Raw genomic sequence first — 22589 nt, forward strand, 5'->3', positions numbered from 1 at the left:
AAACTCCCAGTGATCATCAAGCTCCTCGCTTGCATTCCCAAACCCTGGACACATCCTCCTCCCCAAGCTATGTTTTGAGCACATAGCTTCCTCCTCCACCTCCAATGTCATTGCCAGCCTGCTGCTCACAATCCCCTCTCCTTGTTGCTGCTGGTCAGTAGCCGGCTCTGCTTCTCCACAAACCCGGGAGCTCATGGGCGGGATGCACAAGCAGACAGGTGTCACTCACACCACTGGCCGGCCCAAACCTTGCAAAAATATTTCAGTAGGAAGAAATTGATATTTACCAGGTTATTCTGCAATCAACGGTTGCAATTGGCTACATTTAGTGGCTTAAAAAGTTTGGCATGGTTTTTGGTCAAGACCTTGAGTGCCATGATGTGGCATTTGTAATTCTGAGGTAGAGATTAGTCATCACTCTTTGATAATATGGAATTCACATGCTAACATGGAAAAACTATAAAAGTTTAATAATAGACTCTAAATTAACACCCATAATGCCCCAGGACATAATTGAGAGCTCTAATGCAATAATAACATCAGTATAATGGGTAGTGAACATCATCTATAGCATAGAGTTTTATAGCCAACACTTTTTTGGCATGACATTTATTTTAGGTGGGCTTTTAGTCACCAAGTTGATAGATTAATCATCTTATTGCAATTTTTGCCAAACTTAAAAATGAAGAGGATGCTGATATGGCAATAAAGTGATGTGGATTGAAATTTTATATGTGAATAAATCTAATATATACATGCCTTGAAAAAATGTTATGCTGAAAAAATTATTTTTTAAGTCACACATATATGTTACAACAATTTGAATATACATATGTTTTAATATCATAAATTTTGCATGGTAATACATTTTTTTGTCAGGCCACCCATTTCCCTTTGGAATACATCCCTCCAAAACCTGCAATCAGAAATTTTAACTATTATTGTTTACTATAAGAACGTGATTTTATATTAATAAAAATAAACCAATGATATTCCATAATTTAAAATTTTCTTCTAGTAATAATCTAAGTCATGATTTATTTAGCTTGACTGAATTTGATATTATTTTATCACTTGAAGCCTTAGTTAATAATGAATATTACCCTTAATATAAAGTTCCTTAGTTAATAAGAAATATTAGGAATAATAAAAAATATACTAGAATCTTCTTAGCTAAATTGTAGCGCACTCTATCTCTCTTCCCTTAAGGCAACTGGAAAAGGGGCAATTGCTTGATAAAAAAGCCCTTAGTGGCTATTTTATCCCCATTTATCCCTCAAAATTCCAAGAATCCACGGTGAAAGTATATCTAAATTTCATCCCATGATCACATGTGCTATACTTACCCTCTATAACGCACTTTATCTCTTTCCCCTTAAGCCAATTGGAAAAGGGGCAATTGTTTGATGAGAGAGCCCTTAGTGGCTATTTTATCCCCATTTATCCCCTAAAGTTCCAAAGCTTCACAGTGACAGTATATCCAAATCTCATCCCATGATCACATACACTACACCCCCCTTTCAGAGATGTCAATGTTCTTATAGACTATTAACTAACAACCCCTACTGAGCCAAAGGGAACTAACACCTTCATTTCTGCACAAAATCTACCAATTTTTCCATTGTGTAGATTAACTATTCCATGTGAGGCAATTAATCATCTATCTGTACTGCAGTCCCACGGTAGATTCCTTCATCCATGGATACTCCACACAAGAGGAAGGACATACGTATAGATGCTTAATATGTATAATTTTAAATTTAGGGGTAGAAATATACCTTGCTCAAGGGTATATTATATTTTTAAGTAGCTATTAATCAATGGGAATCGAACTTATTGTAAGCGACTAAATTTTCCATTCTACTTTAGTCACTTAACCACACCTCCGACCACTTGGAGGAGTCTCATTCACAACCTCCATAAGTCCAATCCAGGACTTGGGACTTGCTAGCCCCAAGAATGGCATCCATGCCACTCAACCCTTGCACCTAGTCCAAGTGCTCCACGTGTCCGATCCCATGACCGACACTCAAAGGTACCACCAATATAATAGCCTGTTACGCTAAGGCCATGCTTAATCACCTTTGCCACACTGGTAGTCCAATACCACTTGCATCACAATCTTGGCTCTCCAAGACTAGGCAAACCATTCGTGAGTGGTCATCTCAGATCCACTCCTTAGCATCCTTAAGATGCCCACCGATAAGGGGAACAGCCTTCCCCAATATCCCTCTGTCAGTCCCCACTAAGTCCCTTTCTGCCCCTGGCTGTGTTTGCCAACACTGCCACTGGATTGAGGCCCACCGGCCCAACCACTAAGTCCCACGGTCCTCTGGGACTTCCTCTCCCCACGACTATGTCCTTGGTCACTACCCTAGAGGACTGCTCCTCTTCCTTTCCACAGTCTGGGCCTTTGGGACAACATGTAAGCGACTAAATTTTCCATTCTACTTTAGTCACTTAACCACACCTTTGACCACTTGGAGGAGTCTCATTCACAACCTCCATAAGTCCAATCCAGGACTTGGGACTTGCTAGCCCCGAGAATGGCATCCATGCCACTCAACATTTGCACTTGGTCCAAGTGCTCCATGTGTCCGATCCCATGACCGACACTCAAAGGTACCACCGACATAGCAACCCGTTACGCTAAGGCCATGCCCAATCACCTTTGCCACACTGGTAGTCCAATACCACTTGCATCACAGTCTTGGCTCCCCAAGACTAGGCAAACCATCCGTGAGTGGTCATCTCAAATCCACTCCTTAGCATCCTTAGGATGCCCACCGACAAGGGGAATAGCCTTCCCCAATATCCCTCTGTCAGTCCCCACTAAGTCCCTTTCTGCCCCTGGTCGTGTTTGCCAACACTGCCACTGGATCGAGACCCACAGGCCCGACCACTAAGTCCCACAATCCTCTGGGACTTCCTCACCACACGACTGTGTCCTTGGTCACTACCCCAGAGGACTGCTCCTCTTCCTTTCCACAGTCTGGGCCTTTGGGACGACATTTCGGAACACCGTGGCCTTACGCGAGCCACCTGGGTACTCTCCCCACCTATCGCCTTTAGGTGCTCTAGCCATGGGCTTAGAGCGAGGTTCCGTTGAGCCACGCCTGGTATCCAAGTAGGTAGTGCCACCCACACTTGGACTGGGAGCATCGGCCAGTCGATCTCCCGGGGGAACTAGAGCCGGCTCTTGAACACTTCACCAAGCTACCCCGCTTGTCGGTCCGTGTTCACCCTAGTCTTGGACTTCCCAGTGGGCAGCTCATCACCCAACACTGGGTCCGGCCTTCCTGGGCCAAACTGGCCTTTCCTGGCCAAACTGGCTCCACTGCAGTCCTCCCCCTACTATACTTTTGGAGCTCACCAAACCCCCCAGGGTCTGGGAGACGAACGCTTTGGGCTTTCACCCTCTCAGGCTCCGGACTCGGACTCGGACTCGGACTCGGACTCGGACTCGGACTCGGATTCGGACTCGGACTCGGGCTCGGGCTTGGTCTCGGCCTCGGCCTCGGTCTCGGTCTCGGTCCCGATCTCGGTCTTGGTCTCGGTCTCAGTCCCGGTCTCGGTCCCGGTCTCAGTCTCGGTCTCGACTTCGGACTCCATCTCGGACTCCATCTCGGGTCCATCTCAGGTCCATCTCGGACTCCATCTCGGACTCCATCTCGGGTCCATCTCGGACTCCATCTCGGACTCCATTTCGGGTCCATCTCGGGTCCACCTCGGACTCCATCTCGGACTCCATCTCGGACTCCATCTCGGGTCCATCTCGGACTCCACTTCGGACTCCAACTTGGGTCCATCTCGGGTCCACCTCGGACTCCACTTCGGACTCCAACTCGGGTCCATCTCGGGTCCACCTCGGACTCCACTTCGGACGCCATCTCGGACTCCATCTCGGGTCCATCTCGGACTCTACTTCGGACTCCAACTCGGGTCCATCTCGGACTCCACTTTGGACTCCAACTCGGGTCCATCTCGGACTCCACTTCGGACTCCAACTCGGGTCCATCTCGGACTCCACTTTGGACTCCAACTCGGGTCCATCTCGGACTCCACTTCGGACTCCAACTCGAGTCCATCTCGGACTCCACTTTGGACTCCAACTCGGGTCCCTTTTTGGAGCCTCGCCTTTTGCTCGCTTCGTGCTCGTTCCTCGAGCACTTCATTGGGAGTTCCACTCCCGCTCTTGACTTTTCAAGTCGGAGCTTTTGGTCCAAACGTGTTACGCTCGTTTGGCTCTCGCTTCAGCCACTACCACGTGGCACCCTTTCCGGCTCCACTTTGGGGCCTAGGGATTTTGTGTCTCACAACTCCACCACCCATAGACGAAGTTCGATGTCCTCATCGAACGGTAAACCCTTTCATAAAGTAACACCCACACGTGTTACCATTTCCATCCTTGGCACCTAGCCAATCTTTGTCTATGGTTTGACACCAAAGGCTCACCATGCCTTGTCCATCCTTTAAGGAGCGTAGTCTCTCCAACTTAGAGACTGATTGGACCACATGTAGTGGTTCTCTCCTTTTATTGGTTTAGTTCTCGCTAAACCTCTTAGAGACCCTTCTCTAAGTCAATCCCACTACTCCTTCTCGAGTAGTCTCAATTTCCATCGATATAACTTTCGCACTTTGGAACTTTGAATTTTGACTTCTTGGAGTCAATTTCCTAGGTGTCTCCGACACCTTGCCTTGCACCTTTTGTGCAACTCCACTTCCCATCCTAGGAAGTTCTCTACTCGAGGGCACCATCATCCTCTCTTCTATTTCGTGCCAAAGTTCCAGTTATCATACTTTGTGGTAGGGCTGTTCATGGCCCTATCATTTGGCTACCTTACCGCTCCCTCCCTTGGAGTTTCCACTTTCGCCAAATCGGAGCATTTCGGAATCCCTCCTTAGAAACACATTTCCTTTCCCGCAACTTGTTAGCGTCCAACACATTAGTGTTCCTCGCCTAACTTTGTCACTTGGATTCCTTCCAAGGGATTCCACGGCCTTATCTTGGCCACTCATCTTTTGCTCCTATCCGTTGATTGTTGCACCAAGCAACATCGAATCTCTACCTCCCTCCTTGAGGTATTGTTTTGGTTCCATAGCAAAGACTCTTCTTTGCCAAGTCCGGAGGATGTTCACCCCTAATACGTCTCTTTAGCATCTTCTGCTATGGGCTCTATCCACGGCCCAACTTCGTGACCCTCCCATGGTCTTTTATAGAGACTACTTTCCTCAGACTCACTATGCCATCTCACGGACATAGTTTATTTCCCTTAGGTGCTCTTCCCACTTGGTCACCACGACCAAGCCACACCACCTTAAACAGTTCAATTTCAACATTTTGAACTAGGAACTTCATTCCTTAGCCAACCAAGGACCTTGTCCTTATCTGGCCATAAGATCACCTAGTGATCTCACCTTGGCACCTTAACAGAGTTGCCAAGAGGTATTTGGTCTTCTAGACCTCCAAGTTGTTGATTATAACCCCGGGGGCATCCCCCACACTTGGCGGTGCACCCAAGCCAGCCCTTACGGCCAAGGGTTCATAGCAACTGAGATTAGGTGTCCCCATCTCACTCACCACGACCTTGGTGCCACTTGCACCAAAGCGTTCAAGTTAGATATGCTGAGCTTTCACACTAAGCAATCTAACCGTGCATCATGACTCCGAGGCATCCCTCGCTTGGCGGTGTGCCCAAACCAGTCTCCCCACTGAGAGTCCATGACCACCGAAATATGAGTGTCCTCATATTCCAAACCATCACCACGCCCTAGTGATTTGGGACTCGAACCCAAGCACTAGAGGGTCGGGACTCGAACCCAACCTCCGTATATGCATCTACGGACGGCATCACACAAGATGCCTGGCGTGACTCCCCACGCCGGTGCACCAACTTATTTTTAAAGCGCGCTAAAGATCACAGCTTAGGAACCTAGTTCCTCCACACTGCCAAGTCCTCTCACTTGACATGTCTGTGATCATGCATGGACTCCTCCATGCTCGGCCCCATGGCCCACCCTTTTTGAAGTTATCACCTTCAACTAGGGTCTTTGTTCCCCCGACGTGCCAATCTCACTTGGCAAGTCCTCCGACCATTGTAACATGGTTCTTGCATAAGCGTGAAAGTCCTTGACCATCGACTTTCTTTCAAAGCCCTCTCTTTGAACACTCGGGAACTACTTCCCTAACTTTGATAACCTTGCCTCATGGCAAGCTTCAAGACCACGCTTCTGCTGCGCCACTCTGATTTCGCGCGTTCCATGAACCATTTACACTTGGCCTTTCTAGGTACTACGCTACCTAGAATTGTCTTTGGGAACCTTGAAGGAACTCTGTCCCTTAGCTTGCTAAGGCCTCCCCTTTCGCAAACTTTATAGTTGCCATATAGTCTAACATGGACAATTCCATATTTTAGACTCTCCATGGCATCACGGTTGCTAGCAACAACATTCTCGAGCACCCTCTTGATTCTCCACTCCCAACATTCATAACCACTGTTGGATATGCCCTTTGATTTCTATGGTTCAGTTCCATCCCAATACTACTTGCCTTTGGCTTCACACCTTTCCTTCGGTCATTCTCCTCCAGACCAGGAGGATAGCTTTGCACTTTCTATCATGCTTTAGCAAGTATTCTTAGGGATGAACCTACCCAATAGCCTAGGGAGTGGTTCCTCAATCCGGGTATGCTCACCTTATAATCCTACACACTGGGATTACATTGTTGCTTATGGGCCTTTACATGCCCATCACTAGCCTTGCCAAAATTCCATTTTTGGCTTTGTCCAACTCGGGTAGACAGTCCTCTCCTGTCTCCGCAACCTTGGACATTTGGATAGCACCTTCTATCCATCATTCGCTAGGGACTTAGTCCCTTGGGCTTTATCCATTGCCCTCGCGACATCAAACACCACCTTCTGGTGTTCTAGAGTGTCCGGGTGTCCCAATGATGGCTTTCTTGACAATGAGTATTTCCTTTTATGACATTGACTTACTATATCGCAACACAAGCAACTTATCCCTCGTAAGGGTATATCCAACTTCCCTATGCTATTAAGAAGTCTTGGGTAGCTACCTTCTACCCGTTTAACCAGTTATTTTGCACCTCTTGCTTAGTTGCCTCATAGTTGTCAAGTCCTACAACTCATTGCTTGGTGCTTTCACACCTCCATCATTATCTGGGTCACCACACTCCAACTGCATGCTCTGCAACTTAGGCTATGCTATTCCCATTTCCATTGGGATTCCTTTGGCAAGGGGTTCTCATGAACCCACCAACATAGCCTCAAGGTATCACACCTTGGCACATTTGGTGTCTCCACACCATCGGCTCCACGAGCCTACCTCTATGACATTTCAACTTCGTGTCTAAGTCTTTGCCAAGACCAACACCGCTCTTTCTTATGCCAACCATTCGTTAGCACTACACCATAGAGGTCACACACAACTTTATGTCAAAGTTGTTTTCTTCTGGGAACACCTTTCCCATAACTTTAGCATGGCACATTCTGCCATTGATGAGATACCCTCTGTTCTCATCCTTGGATCCTATGATCCCCCCCCATCCTTTGTGGGGTACAACACACCTCAGTCCAAATGCTTCCATCAGTCCTTTTAGGACCACCCGTTGACTCTACTTGAGTCATCCAGCAGTTTTCGACTTGGTTAATCCACAGACCCGTAAGGTTCTACTTGTGAGGCACTAGCTCATTGGAATACACTTCTTGCATTCCTGTCCTACTCAAAAGGACTATTTTCACAAGTGTTACTCCGACACTTGATTTTGTTCTCTGGGGGCAACCTTTGCCCCTTAGGACTACTTGTCCATGTGATGAGAACACCAACTCATCCACTTAATACACCCCCAACTCCTGGGGTTGTTCCAGCATCTATTAGAGGTAGCCCCGACTACCATTTCAAAGACTTGAGTCCTCTTCCGTATTTGACCTTCCACGGTCATTACTTTTGGTCTCACATTCATGAGCACCAACCTCAACTATATAAGGATAATCTTGTGACTCCTTTATTGTTTTGGAGTCTCTATCTTTCCCGTGATCCCAACTTTAGTTGTTTACCACAACAAACTTAGCCAATTTGCTGAGACAAATGCTCATCCGGATCACATCCTCAACTCAATGAGGAAAACCTTGCACTGTTCCCAAGATCCCAAAGTAGTTCCATTATTGGCCCTTTTCTATCCACCACCTCGTCTACAAGTTCACACATGAACTGTAATGGAGAGCCATGTCTTCCTGACTTGCTACTCCTCAAGGATAGGCCCACTCCTCAGACCTTCCGATGCCAACACTAGTGGTGATATACTTGAGCACCAATAAAAGTCGGACTAAGGAACAGCTCTGATACCAAATTGTAAGCGACTAAATTTTCCATTCTACTTTAGTCACTTAACCACACCTCTGACCACTTGGAGGAGTCTCATTCACAACCTCCATAAGTCCAATCCAGGACTTGGGACTTGCTAGCCCCGAGAATGGCATCCATGCCACTCAACATTTGCACTTGGTCCAAGTGCTCCATGTGTCCGATCCCATGACCGACACTCAAAGGTACCACCGACATAGCAACCCGTTACGCTAAGGCCATGCCCAATCACCTTTGCCACACTGGTAGTCCAATACCACTTGCATCACAGTCTTGGCTCCCCAAGACTAGGCAAACCATCCGTGAGTGGTCATCTCAAATCCACTCCTTAGCATCCTTAGGATGCCCACCGACAAGGGGAATAGCCTTCCCCAATATCCCTCTGTCAGTCCCCACTAAGTCCCTTTCTGCCCCTGGTCGTGTTTGCCAACACTGCCACTGGATCGAGACCCACAGGCCCGACCACTAAGTCCCACAATCCTCTGGGACTTCCTCACCACACGACTGTGTCCTTGGTCACTACCCCAGAGGACTGCTCCTCTTCCTTTCCACAGTCTGGGCCTTTGGGACGACATTTCGGAACACTGTGGCCTTACGCGAGCCACCTGGGTACTCTCCCCACCTATCGCCTTTAGGTGCTCTATCCATGGGCTTAGAGCGAGGTTCCGTTGAGCCACGCCTGGTATCCAAGTAGGTAGTGCCACCCACACTTGGACTGGGAGCATCGGCCAGTCGATCTCCCGGGGGAACTAGAGCCGGCTCTTGAACACTTCACCAAGCTACCCCGCTTGTCGGTCCGTGTTCACCCTAGTCTTGGACTTCCCAGTGGGCAGCTCATCACCCAACACTGGGTCCGGCCTTCCTGGGCCAAACTGGCCTTTCCTGGCCAAACTGGCTCCACTGCAGTCCTCCCCCTACTATACTTTTGGAGCTCACCAAACCCCCCAGGGTCTGGGAGACGAACGCTTTGGGCTTTCACCCTCTCAGGCTCCGGACTCGGACTCGGACTCGGACTCGGACTCGGACTCGGACTCGGACTCGGACTCGGACTCGGACTCGGACTCGGACTCGGATTCGGACTTGGACTCGGGCTCGGGCTTGGTCTCGGCCTCGGCCTCGGTCTCGGTCTCGGTCCCGATCTCGGTCTCGGTCTCGGTCTCGGTCCCGGTCTCGGTCCCGGTCTCAGTCTCGGTCTCGACTTCGGACTCCATCTCGGACTCCATCTCGGACTCCATCTCGGGTTCATCTCAGGTCCATCTCGGACTCCATCTCGGGTCCATCTCGGACTCCATCTCGGACTCCATTTCGAGTCCATCTCGGGTCCACCTCGGACTCCATCTCGGACTCCATCTCGGACTCCATCTCGGGTCCATCTCGGACTCCACTTCGGACTCCAACTTGGGTCCATCTCAGGTCCACCTCGGACTAAACTTCGGACTCCAACTCAGGTCCATCTCGGGTCCACCTCGGACTCCACTTCGGACTCTACTTCGGACTCCAACTCGGGTCCATCTCGGAGTCTACTTCGGACTCCAACTCGGGTCCATCTCGGACTCCACTTTGGACTCCAACTCGGGTCCATCTCGGACTCCACTTCGGACTCCAACTCGGGTCCATCTCGGACTCCACTTTGGACTCCAACTCGGGTCCATCTCGGACTCCACTTCGGACTCCAACTCGAGTCCATCTCGGACTCCACTTTGGACTCCAACTCGGGTCCCTTTTTGGAGCCTCGCCTTTTGCTCGCTTCGTGCTCGTTCCTCGAGCACTTCGTTGGGAGTTCCACTCCCGCTCTTGACTTTTCAAGTCGGAGCTTTTGGTCCAAACGTGTTACGCTCGTTTGGCTCTCGCTTCAGCCACTACCACGTGGCACCCTTTCCGGCTCCACTTTGGGGCCTAGGGATTTTGTGTCTCACACTTATGCCATTTGCTCCAATACCAACTGCAGCACACCCTATCTCTTTCCCCTTAAGTTAACTAGAAAAGGGGCAATTGCTTAATGAGAGAGCCATTAGTGACTATTTTATCCCCATTTATCCCCCAAGGTTCCAAGGATCCACGGTGATAGTATATCCAAATTTCATCCCATGATCACATGCGCTACATAAATACAAAAGGTTTATTTAAATGAATTTAATTTTGAGAATATAAAGAAATTCAACACCATAAATTCTCCATAAGAAAATTGTTTGGCTGGGTAGAACTGTATTGCCTCCATTCATTTTTATGACACTTAAGGTTACACATTGGAAGACATTGTTTGCTATAAAACACATAAAATCCATACACAATAATCTTGGCCTTTTGAGTCTCAAACCTTCACTTAATGCTCAAATTAATTCCATAAAAGTTTGTCATGTGTGATGTAATATCATCTCACCCAAAGCACAAGAAAAAAATTAGAGTGAAAGTGAGTGAAATTATAAGCAACATTAGCGGCATTGAGTGAAGAAGTCGAGAGAATGAAAACAAGAGCAAAAAAAAAAAAATCCCATGTGGCAAAGCTTAATGGAAACTTCTGACAATAAAAATAAGTATAGCCTGCATAGATAAACATTTTTAAAAGCAAATATATTCTTAGAAGTTGGGTTATTATTGCCATGTTTAATGATTAAAGCATAAAGTTTCTATCTTTAGTTGTTGCTCAATCAAAAAATATAGGTGGAAGGGACTATACTTAGAATATGCTTGAATATTTTAGGATATTCTACCAATTTACGGTTTTATTCAGATTAATCTTGTATTTATAATTTATAAACATATTTATAATTCATAAACTTTTCTAAACACTTCCTAGTATATTCTTGTTTATTTTATTAATGCAATACAACTAATCTTGTTTTAAACATGCTTATACTTATAAACTTTTGACATAAATATGATGAGGCACAGCTTTTAAGTTGAGTTTCAAAGTATGAAAGAGTACAGCTGGATTGTAAATATTATAACATAGTTAGGACAAGAAACATAATCAGTTAATCAAAGAGCTTATTATAGAGTTTAATACAAGGTCATTCTTATATGCAGCTTTAGTTAATGCACCTGAAATTGGTTTTAGACCAGAGGATATAGATCTTATAAATTCAAATACTACAACTAGGATTACTACAAATTTACTTTTAATAATAAATGTTAAAATTTCTGGTCATACAACAATGCCATTAGGTCAAGGTATAGTAGGTAAAATAAATTTGAATCTTGAAATATATGGTACAGCCATGAGAGAGGGAAAAGCTATAGGCACTATTTGGAGCTTTTATGAAACTTTATTTCAGCATATAAGAAAAATATAGTTTGTCTTTATACCTAGAATATTCATCTAGCTTTATATCAACTTCTATAGTAGCAATTATATTACAAAATAATAAAATGGATTAATAATAATACAAAAAAGAATAATACTACTATTAAGCAAATTAAGCATTGATGTATGCAATGTGTTCGTAATTATAAAATGTAAATAGTTATAAAGAAGAGGATTTACTAGGATTTTATAGGGTTTGTGTGAAGTCATACTATTTTCTTAAAATTTAAGTTTATTTTTATATTAAAGTTGATAAAATCAAAGCTTACTTATTTAATCAGAATTATACTATATAAATTTTAATTAAATAAAATTTATTTTAAATTAAGTAGACATATATAAGTTATCAAGTCCCTTGTCGTTATTTGTGGCATATATTATAGTCAATTATGCAATTTTGTATTTACTTCTAGTTTCTTACCTCATGTAGAGCTAAATATGTCAAAATGAATCAAGTTAAAAATGTTGTGGCCAACACTTAATTAACATTTTGTGAGATTTGATTGTCTCAACCACTCTTAACAATGCTTTTTAACTAGTATAACACTATTAAATATCACCTTATATATACTTTATCTCCATTTCTTGTGGGAGGTAATTTTGTTCTGATGAAGGTTCACATTGTTGTTGCATATATTTAAGGACAAAGGTGAAGATGTGGTTATGGTTGTGATATTTATTATTAGGCATATAATAAGGTTAGCTATATGTATTAGCATTATTAGTATTTTCTAGATTAATGTCTTTTATTTCTTGAGTGGAAGCCTTGGTATTAAGAACTTGTTGGTGTTGTTGTGATTGAAAGTATTGACATAGAAATGTTTTTGGGAAACAAGAAGTTGCATAAATAGTGAAGGGTCCTTGCACAAATAAATTAATGACCTCGTATCATTAATAAGTTCATTTGGCATTAGTTCATCTAATATTCATTTTTTAAACTCATTTTTATAATAGAAGGCCCCTTATTATTTTTTCTATATTAGTCAATATAGTATCACTCAACCTGTTATCATATTGCCATCCATAATTGTGTTATATGGTAGAGCCAATTTTCTTTCTCAAAGACAATAGCTATACACATAGTTGTGTGTAAGATAAAGTAAACCTAACTATGTATATGGATGATCAATTTCAATCATTAGGGTAGTGCTAAGTTAAGCTTTTGATCTCATCTTTAGTATGAATTGATTATAGTGTAATTATGGCAAGTATAATTTTGAAGTTTTTCCCCCTTATTTCTTACTCTTTCATTTCTTAAAAAGAATAAATGGAACATAAGTGAGAGGAATAAAAAAGAAATGAGGGAATATGAAATACCAAATATGAACTTATCATTATAGTCTTTTCACTTATATTCCACTTCTTTCTTCTACTGTTACCTTTGGTTTCATCATTTTTATTGTGTTTACCTTTTGCTCTTTTATTCCCTTTTTAGATCTATTATATAGTCTTTATGTTACAGTGGTTGACTAACTTATAAAAGAATATGTTGACTTTGATCTATCATCTAGGGCCAAGATTGAAATATGTCATTCTATTCTAATTAGAGATGTTTGTATTCCTTGGAAACTCTAACTAAAATCACCTTATTCTCATTTTGCATGTTTTGGTTGGTTGCCCTTAGAATTGGTGTACACTAAAGGAGATCAAAATTTTATAAACAAATGTTAAAGAAATATTGGAGAAGGGTGCTATCCAAAAGTTTTAGAGTTTTTGAATGTGTGAATTTTATTTTGTGATAATTTTAATAGGAATATTTAATTTCACATTGACTATTGTCTATTAAACAATATGATTGTATGCAACTAAAGAGAATAATTCAAGAAATGATTTATAAAAGTTCAAATATATAAAAAAATAGCCCATGAATAAAAATGCATCTTTTTTGTAATCGATTAAAGGTTTTGGGATACTTAGGGTTAAACATCTTTAAATTCAAATAATATTGAGCTAAATGATTTTCTAGGAAGTTCAGATTCAAGAGTTTATAATGACTATTTTAGATGTGTACCCTCTACTTCATATTACCAATTTTCTAGATCATCTAGAAGAAGTTATCAATTCACTAAGTTAAATCTAAATCATTTAGGAAAAGTCATTAGTTCACTAAGTTAAATTTGGTTTTTACATATTAACAAATGTCAATGATTAAGGAGGATGTTCTTAAAATTATTTTTCATACACTATTTAATTTGTACGAGTTCTTAGTGATGTTGTTTAGTTTGAACATTCCAACAACTAATTATATATTAATAAGTCTAAAAATTAAAGAATATGAATATTTACTTTTATAAAGCCCTTTGAAATTGTGAATAGCACTCACAGAAAGCCAAACACAAAAACATTTAAATTTTGTTAAAGAAACATTTGATTCCATGCCATATAATGATGAAAGCAAATTTTGTTAAAAAAAACATTTAACTTCATACCATATAATGGTGAAAGTGTTCTTAAATAAAAATGCCAAGTAATTATGTTTGTGCAAGCAATGTAATGCTTTAAAATTCTTTGAGCAGATGCACCTTTTATACTCAAATTTAGAGATATTTAAAAATGTTAATAATTTAAATATTCACTCTCAGAAAACAAAAAGTATTAAGAATTGATTTACACGATGAAGCAAACTTCAGCTCTTTCTGGATCCCACGATCGACCTGAGCAAGCTTTTGTACACGCCCATGTCCTCGTTGGGCAGTACCTCGAGACCCTTCTGGATGCTCTCCACACCCGCAGCTCTCACAATTCGATCTGCCACTGCACTTCCCCTCGCCTGGACGAGCGTCTGGAGGGCTCCCACCGCTCGGCTCCTCAGTACCACCACCTCGTCTCCAAGCAACCCCGTGAGAATCTCCACCACCTTGCTCCTGAGCACTTGCTCCAGGATCACGGGAGACGACGATCCCCTGGAGAAGATCTCCTTGCACACCAAGCAAGCGCTCATCTGGACCTCCTCGCATGGGCAATTGAGCAGCGCCTCGAGCTCCTCCAAAATCCCGGTGCCCAACACTCTCTCCACCACTCTAGCTCCACCAATCTTCATGAGCGCCACGAGCGCCGCCAGAGCCCGCGACTTCACCACCGCCTTGCGGTTCCTCAGCAGCTCCGGCAGCTTCTCGTCCAGCATGTCCGTCTCGAGGAGCTGCGCCATGGCCGCGTCTCCAATCCCCGCCACCTTCACCACCGCGTTAAGCACTCCATCGTGGAGCCACCCCGATCGAGCGTCGAGTAGCAGCACCAGCTCGCCCATCACGTTCTCTCGGATCAAACTCTCGCAAACGTATCTGTCCCTGCCGCTGCTCGATCCAGCTCCGGCGCTCGCGAGCTTGGCTAGAACATCCGCCGCGTCCTTCTTGACGAGTATGTTGATCCCCGGAGCTCCGCTGCTCGAGAGGAGCGTCCGGAGCTTGTGAACGAGCCCGGACGCCACAAGCCCGCGTCCAAACTCCTCGTAGTCGGCCTCCACGAAGCAAGCTGCGATGTACTTGGCTATGGAGGCGTAGGCCGAGGGTGACGAAGCACGGAACAAGAGGTTGACGATCTCGGCACCCACGATCGCGTTGAGCTCCCTGCGAATCTCCTCCTTGCTCGAACAAGCCTTGACCACGTCCACGATGCTCGCCAGCGAGCTCGCGTGGAGATCATCACTGTCCAGGACCAGGATCCCGCGGAGAGCTCCAGCGGCGGCCTGCTTGGATTCCTTGCTCCCGAAGTGTAGCAGCCAGGGAGCCGCCACTGCCCGGGTGTGTGGCTTGGCGAGATTGAGCAGCGCATCCACCGCGCTGGATCTCTTCCGCTCCAAGAACATCACCACCAGATCATGGACGTCGTAGAAGAGGAAGTCAGGTGTCCGGTTGAGCAAGCACCGGCGGACGAGCTCTCGAGCATGGAGTAAGAACGGGCTCTCCTTCCCGAGCGCCGACCAGAGAGCTTGGAGGCACTCCACCGGGACTGGCTCGTCCCAGGAGATCGCAGCGAGCGAGGTGAAGAGATCGTGTGTGTCGTGCTTGAGTCCCACTGTGCTCAGCTCGATCGTGCTCATCACTCCCGCCAGCCAGTTGAGATGGTTCCCGGAGCAAACTTCCAAGTGATTCGCCACCGCGTTCCACTCCGCCCGCCGCCACGATCCTCGCAGAGCTTCGCCGAGAATCGCCACTGCCAGTGGATGGTGGCTGCAGTGTCGCAAGAGCTTGCTCGCCACAGCCTGTTTGAAAGAAGAACAAGAGTGAGAAAGAAAGCACAAAGAAAGTTGGCGAAGTGTATACTTACTGGGAGATTCTTCTCCGGCATTCCACTGTGGAACCGTAGAACGCCTCGGCTAACCGAGGCCGTGTCGCGGAAGCCGAGCTTGATCGAGGCCACCGAGCCGGACTCCACGCAAGGAACCGGACTATCCTGGCAAGTGATGAGGAACTTGGAGCTATGGCGCTTCAACTGGATGATCCTGTCCACGATCTCCTTGTCACACACATCATCCAGCACGATCAAGTAGGAGGACTCCGCCACCACCTCCTCGAGCAGCGCCCAGCAATCCTGGGAGCTCCCAGCTCTCTGGAGAAGCTCCTTCTGGCAGTTCAGTTCCTGGAGGAGTGACTTTAGCTTGCTCTTCAGCCGGCGATCGCTACCAGCGATTTTCCCGACTCGAATCTCCACTGCGCTATCGGCGAAGCACTGGGGAGGATTCGCGACGATGTACGCCGCGAGGGAGGTTTTTCCCACGCCGGATGGCCCGTGAACGATGATCACGCTGTGCTGGGAGCTGGAAGATAGCTCCTCGCGAATCCTTCTCGTGAGCTTGCTCAGCGGCTGGTACCCCTCGAGCGTGGATGCGTGGAGCCGCGGCGCCGCTCCAAATGCCTGACACGAGAGGAGCTCCAAGATCCCTTCCTGGTACTCCAGCCAAATGCCCAGCTCCTCGCATAGCGCCTCCAGCGGCGCCGCCAATCCACCGCCACCTCCGCCGCCGCCGCGCGAAAAGCAAGTCCTGCGAAGAACGTACCACATGGAGGAGGATGGTCTCTTCTCCGGGGCGATGATCTTGCCGCGATGGAGAATCGCGCGAGCGGCGTCCATGGCCGGGACGAGCCTGGCGCAAAGAACATCCATGCTCTCCAGGCGCGCCATGACGAAGGCGGCGTGCTCGTTGTTGTGGCGGAGGATGTGCCATGACCTGGAATGGAGCTGGTGGAGCTGTGCTAGCCTCTGCTGGAGCCTCTCCGCCGCCGCCACAGCTCCGCCCACATCGCCGCCGCCATCGCTCCACCCTCGCAGCTTTTGGGCGGTGTCTAGGAGCGACTGGATCGTGTCGGAGGAGGTCTGTGAGACCTCGTAGGGATTCATGGGCGCAAGGAGCTACTCACAAAGCATCAAAGGGAATCTCACCAGGATTTGCCCAAATTCGCGATCCAGCGAGCGCTCCCGGCGAGTGGCGCGGCATTTAAGGCGATTGCTGGGGTGGATCCAGCTGCCCATCACATCAAAAATCCATCTTGGTATCGCTCGCGAGAGAGAAAAGAGAGGGGCTGCGGTGGATCAGTGGTTGAAACAAGTCAATGAAAAGGAGCCATTTTATTCCACCGTGTAATGTCCGGACGTTCTCATGCGCCACCCAAGTTTGACTTTGCCAAAGTAAAGTATCTAGAAGAAATTTTTTGATTGTCAGTTATTATCATGGTCAAAGAGGAACTAGCGATGGATGGTAAAAGGAATCTTTCCCAGGTTGAAATTGAGAATTCTTCACAGTAGAGGAAATTTTACGAATGGATCAAGTGCTCTAGTCGTTTCTGGCTTGACCACAAAACATGTCATACATACATCCATAGAACAACGAATTCTAGACACAAACACCACGCTCTTTCTCTGCCCCAGGTCATACAGCTCACAATTGAATATGGCTGACCATGTAGCATTAGTACTGGGTCTCAAGGTGGCTCGGAGTCATAGGATCATAAGTGTTATATATTGCTGTGTGCAAGATATTTCTCCTTCATATGGACAATTGCAACATTTAAACCAACAGGGTGGTAATGTAATGGGTTTAGGTACGGGGCTTGAAATTGTGAGGATCTGGGTTCTTGACGCTCAGCATGGCAAGGATAGGCAAATATTAAATCACTTCCTCTTTTGCATCTTGGTGTCTGATGCATTTTCTGTATTGTTTTTTCTGCTTTAAGACGCATTCCAGAAAAAAAAAACATAAGTTTTTTGCAGCTTTAACATATTAGTTTGATTCCAAAATAATAAATTCATGATAAAATACTGAAACAATTTTAGTTCGCTTAAATATTATTTACAAAGAAGATTATTTTATAAGCCTACAGACCAAAGGTTTTTAATCATAAGTTTACTATATATTCTATAAATTTGCATGCAAAAATAATACTAGATTTTTATATTCAATATAAAAATATTTTATATATACAATTTCTTGGGTACATGAATTTATATTAAATCTCACAAACATAATACTAACCCAAACTATTTGAAGCCCTTGATGATTGTGGTAGTCATTGTGAATTTTGACTGAAATATGGGTATTATAGTAGTTGATAAAAAAGTTGATACCGCTTATGTAAATTTATATTTCTATTTTCTGTTGAAAGAGATCTCGGTGTAATATTTAATGTCTTTTGATATATAAAATATAAAAATTAATTTTACTAACTATAATCTTTGCAATACATAAATTCAAGGTCTTAAAATCTTTGAATAAAAATAATTACTTCTAAATTTTATGGCCACTGAATAAAAGATTTTAAATTTTACACCATCTAAATTCCTCTTTTTCCCTAATGTTGAGTGCAAGCTTTGTTTATGTAGTACAAAATTTATTTCAAGATGAAAACTTTCCCTTTTTTTTATTTTCAAGGGGTTGACAAAATGAGTAATTCCTAATCATATACTTTTAGATTGGCTAATAATAAGTGGACTAAAAAACTTTTTTTCCTTCAAAGAACTTAGATTCATTTAATTTCACATAAATAAACTTTTGTACTTGGTTGGAAGGGTATATTAGTGACAAGCTCTAGAATTATGTCAACATCTGAAAAAGGATATGCAATATTTTTATTAAGGTAAAACTAATTTTAAAATTATTTATCAACTTAATATTAAGAAAAAGTATTTGTTAATGCTGATTTAATTCTTAATGTTTTTTGATATGTAAAAAAGTTTCAATAATTTTGCATAACTAAATATAAAGTCTGGATAATACTAGGATATATGCAAAAAACATAAATAATTTCTTCATCAAAGAAACATAAATCTAAATTTCCATGTTCTTGTAGTCTTAATACATTTATTTATAATTTTTGACAACTATAAAATAATTTTTTTAAATAATTAAAATCATCTAAAAACATCAATTAGATATTTTTATTTGTAAATACTGAAGATTGCTGATATAATAAATATTGATGTGACATACTAAATGAACCACTTATTAGCATGTATTTTAAACTATTACAGCTAATACTGATTTTTATTATTTATGGTCTATATGAATATTATTTTCTAATAAATTAGTAAATATAAAATAATTTTTTTATAATTATACATGAAGTTACAAAAGTTGCTATATCACTATAATTATTTCATAGTAACATATATAATACATTTTTTTTATGGTTATTCCTACTTTTGAACCACTTTCATTATTAATTGTACCTAGAATAAAAACAGCATATGCATTAGTGGTATTTTTTTCAACATTTAAAGTTCCATGTAAACTTTAACCTTTTGGAAGTTTAGTATTTGGTATAGTATTAATTGCCTTTGCCATTGTATTTACTATAATATTTATTATTAATACATTTAAAATATCAAAATCACTAATGTCAAATTCAATTTCTTGTATAAATACTTTTACTACAAGTAATATTAAAAAAAATCTTTGTAGATTTCATTATGTTTTTGTTTGTTATGCTTTACACTTTTAAGACTGGAGTGAAAACGTGTTTATTAATCATAGTTTATAATTTTTCAGTTGTGAGTACTCAAAAAAGAAATAAAACAAATATGTTTAAGAACTAAGAATAAAATTCATATTGGATTTCAATTTTAATTTAGGAAATATCAGCCTTTCAGTTTGTTTAGCAATCTTGATGGCTAAAGATGGTATATGTTCATTTTATTTTACGCTAATTTATATTTGTCTTCTGAATATTGCAATGAAAGAGGACATTCCAAAAATTAGTTTACATATCTGCCTGGTAATTGGAGAAATGTATCGGACTCTCTTCCAGCTTTCGTTAATGCAAAGTTCAAAGTTAGACGAAGCCTCCTTTTAATCAAGAAAATGTCAACTGAAGCATAGCCGTGGATAAGAGCATGTAGGGAGCGCTCTTGTCTTCGCTCACATTGCACTTTGGCGCATTGATGGATCCAATCTCGCCATGGCTCCTGCGTGCAGCAAGCAAGCTCACACACACGGCATGGTCAGGCAAATAAGGCATTGAATCGATCAAGTCTTGGGCATCTTCCAGCCGCCCCAATCTCCCAAGAATGTCAACCATGCAGCAGTAGTGCTGCAAGCTCGGCAAAATGCCGTGATCGGCAACCATTCCCACAAAATGGGATCGAGCGCTCTCGAGCTGCCCAGAATGGCTGTGGGCAGTCAAAATGCCCGCGTACGTGGTCGCATCGGGCTTCATCCCCTCCAGTTCCATGCTGTGGTATAGCCCCACGGCAACCGCGGTGTAACCGTGGTGACCACATGCGGCAACCACGGCGTTCCATGTCAGTGTGCTCCACGCCGGCATCCTGCCAAGGATCTTTGTCGACTCTCGGAGATTCCCAGCCCGACAGTAGGCCGCAATGAGGGTGTTCCAGACTACCAGGTTGTGCTCGGGCATGGAATCAAACACGGCTTTAGCTTTTCCAAGGTCTCCAGATGCGGCATTTGCTGTGATTATCGACGTCCATGCAATGGTTGAAATATGGGGCATAGTTTTGAGCAATTCCACAGCTCTATCTGCGTCTCCAAGCATTGAGTAAGACGAAACCATGGCGTTCCACGAGACTTCGTTTCTCTGAGGCATATTCTGGAATAGTTCCCCCGCTTCTCTGATCATTCCTGCCTGTGCATTTGCGAAAATGAGAGAGGTCCACGAGACGAGAGTGGTCTGTGGTATTTTCTCAAACAGTGATCTTGCTTCCAGAATGTTTGTGTTTTCAGAAGCGGCTTGTAACATTGCGTCCCACGCTACAGCATCACGGGCAGGCATTCTCTCAAAAACACGCTTTGCTTCTTCGAGAAGCCCATTCACCGCATTTGCAGAAAGCATAGCGGTCCAAGCAACGACGCAGCTTTGCTGAATCGTCTTGAAAATATGACTACACTGAAGAAGATCACCGTTTTGCGAGTACGCAACTAAAAGTGCTGTGCTTGCAACAACCCCGTGCGAAGGCATTGCATCAAACTGCCTCCTCGCGTCATCAAGATGCCCGTTGCGGGCATAAGCCAACACCATGAAGTTCCACGAGTAAACATTCCGCTGCTTCACGGAATCAAACGCAGCACGCGCCTGTGCCAGGCTTCCGCTCCGCCCATAAGCCTCGATCAGAAAATTCGCAAGGAGACGATCGGATCTAAACTCTTCCGCCCCAAGAATGATCGCGTGGATCCGAGTCGTGTCCACGAGACTCGTGCTTTGCCGGAGACGATTCGCGAGAAGCGCAACATTCATAGGCGCCGAAAAAATGGAGTCTCACATTGTTAGTCCACGATGGTCAGCGCAATGTCAACGGTGGTCAACAAAGCCCGAGATGATCGTCCATTGTTAGGATCAACGGTGGTCGATCAAGCGGCCAAGTGGCCAGCACTTGGCTTCCCACGGGAGGAACAAAAAATTTATCTGTAGCCTAGGTTATTCCCTCATTCGCTCATTCTCTCTTCATGGCTCTCTTGTTCTTCGAGGAGTATGCCGCGAATTCCTACCTCTACGCCGTCTTGGTGATCGGATTGGCATCGCTTCTTCCCATGGGATTGCTGGAGCTCAAAGGAGGAGGTCTGAGGTACTCCAAATTCGCCGAGGGGAAGAGTCCGCTAGGCGAAATCCCCAGCAGAATCGCCATGTTTCTCTTCTATTTCCCCTCGGCGGCATTGGCAGGAGCTGTTTTGAGCGCCACCATGGGAATTCTCCCATCGCCCGTCCCGGAATTCCTCAAGAACGCTCACCCTAGTCCCAGGTTCCTGGTGCTCACCGCTGCGATTTGCATCCATTTCTCCAAGAGGGTCATCGAGGCAAGTGATTCTCTCCAAGCTGGTCACACTTTCTGACGATCTTTCGATCCATCCAGGTGCTGTTCGTGCACAAGTACTCCGGCAATGCCGAGCTCCTGTCCAGCTTGAGCATCGTGTTCTTCTACACGGCCTCCACGGCCAATCTCCTCTACGCGCAGCGAGTCGCGGAGGATCTGGCACCGCCCAAGATCGACTTGATGTTCCTGGGGTGTGTGTTCTTCGTGGTCGGCATCGTCGGGAACTTCTACCACCACGATTTGCTCGCCCAGCTGAGAAGTGGCCGCTCCCCGCAGCAGCCGAGATACGTGGTTCCTCACGGCGGATTGTTCGATCTCGTCGCGTGCCCGCACTATCTGTTCGAGATCATCGATTTCATAGGCCTGGGGATGATCTCCCAGACTGCCATCAGCGCCGCCACAGTGATGCTCGTCGCCTTCTACCTCACCTCGCGAAGCATTTCCACCCGGCGATGGTACCTCAAGAAAGTCGATGGCTTCCCGAGAGAGAGGAAGGCTTTGATTCCATTTGTCCTGTAAATGACGTGTCAGTGACATGTCAGCCGTGGTTTACACGTAAGATTTTTCGGTGCCACATCAAGAAGCGATATTCGTTTAGGGTGACGTGTTTAACACGTGTAAAATCTGTCGGTGCCACGTCAGGAAG

General features: G+C 44.5%; 3 protein-coding genes across 3 annotated transcripts; 1 reads left to right on the forward strand and 2 right to left on the reverse strand.

The window, feature by feature from the left end:
• Positions 1-14230: 14230 nt before the first annotated feature.
• LOC9635836 lies at positions 14231-17215 on the reverse strand. Its single transcript, XM_024684841.1, has 2 exons — positions 15953-17215; positions 14231-15887 (listed from the first exon to the last, which is right to left on the reverse strand). The coding sequence occupies exons 1-2, from the start codon at positions 17021-17023 to the stop codon at positions 14313-14315; spliced, it is 2646 nt and encodes an 881-aa protein (XP_024540609.1). The 5' UTR covers positions 17024-17215; the 3' UTR covers positions 14231-14312.
• Positions 17216-19971: 2756 nt separating this feature from the next.
• On the reverse strand, positions 19972-21369 carry LOC9649580 (pentatricopeptide repeat-containing protein At4g02750). Its single transcript, XM_002979846.2, has one exon. The coding sequence runs from the start codon at positions 21367-21369 to the stop codon at positions 19972-19974; it is 1398 nt and encodes a 465-aa protein (XP_002979892.2).
• Positions 21370-21437: 68 nt separating this feature from the next.
• LOC9649581 (3-oxo-5-alpha-steroid 4-dehydrogenase 2) lies at positions 21438-22540 on the forward strand. Its single transcript, XM_002979702.2, has 2 exons — positions 21438-21926; positions 21983-22540. The coding sequence occupies exons 1-2, from the start codon at positions 21579-21581 to the stop codon at positions 22460-22462; spliced, it is 828 nt and encodes a 275-aa protein (XP_002979748.1). The 5' UTR covers positions 21438-21578; the 3' UTR covers positions 22463-22540.
• Positions 22541-22589: the final 49 nt, after the last annotated feature.

The sequence above is a fragment of the Selaginella moellendorffii genome, unplaced genomic scaffold, assembly GCF_000143415.4.
Source record: "Selaginella moellendorffii unplaced genomic scaffold, v1.0 SELMOscaffold_42, whole genome shotgun sequence".
In the NCBI taxonomy this organism is placed as follows: Eukaryota; Viridiplantae; Streptophyta; class Lycopodiopsida; order Selaginellales; family Selaginellaceae; genus Selaginella; species Selaginella moellendorffii.

Coding starts and splice junctions, on each gene's coding strand:
- LOC9635836 (XM_024684841.1), bottom strand. CDS start 17,023: ATGAATCCCTACGAGGTCTCACAGACCTCCTCCGACACGATCCAGTCG. Junction 15,888..15,952: donor TGCCGGAGAAGAATCTCCCA/GTAAGTATACAC, acceptor TCTTTCAAACAG/GCTGTGGCGAGCAAGCTCTT.
- LOC9649580 (XM_002979846.2), bottom strand. CDS start 21,369: ATGAATGTTGCGCTTCTCGCGAATCGTCTCCGGCAAAGCACGAGTCTC.
- LOC9649581 (XM_002979702.2), top strand. CDS start 21,579: ATGGCTCTCTTGTTCTTCGAGGAGTATGCCGCGAATTCCTACCTCTAC. Junction 21,927..21,982: donor TCTCCAAGAGGGTCATCGAG/GCAAGTGATTCT, acceptor CGATCCATCCAG/GTGCTGTTCGTGCACAAGTA.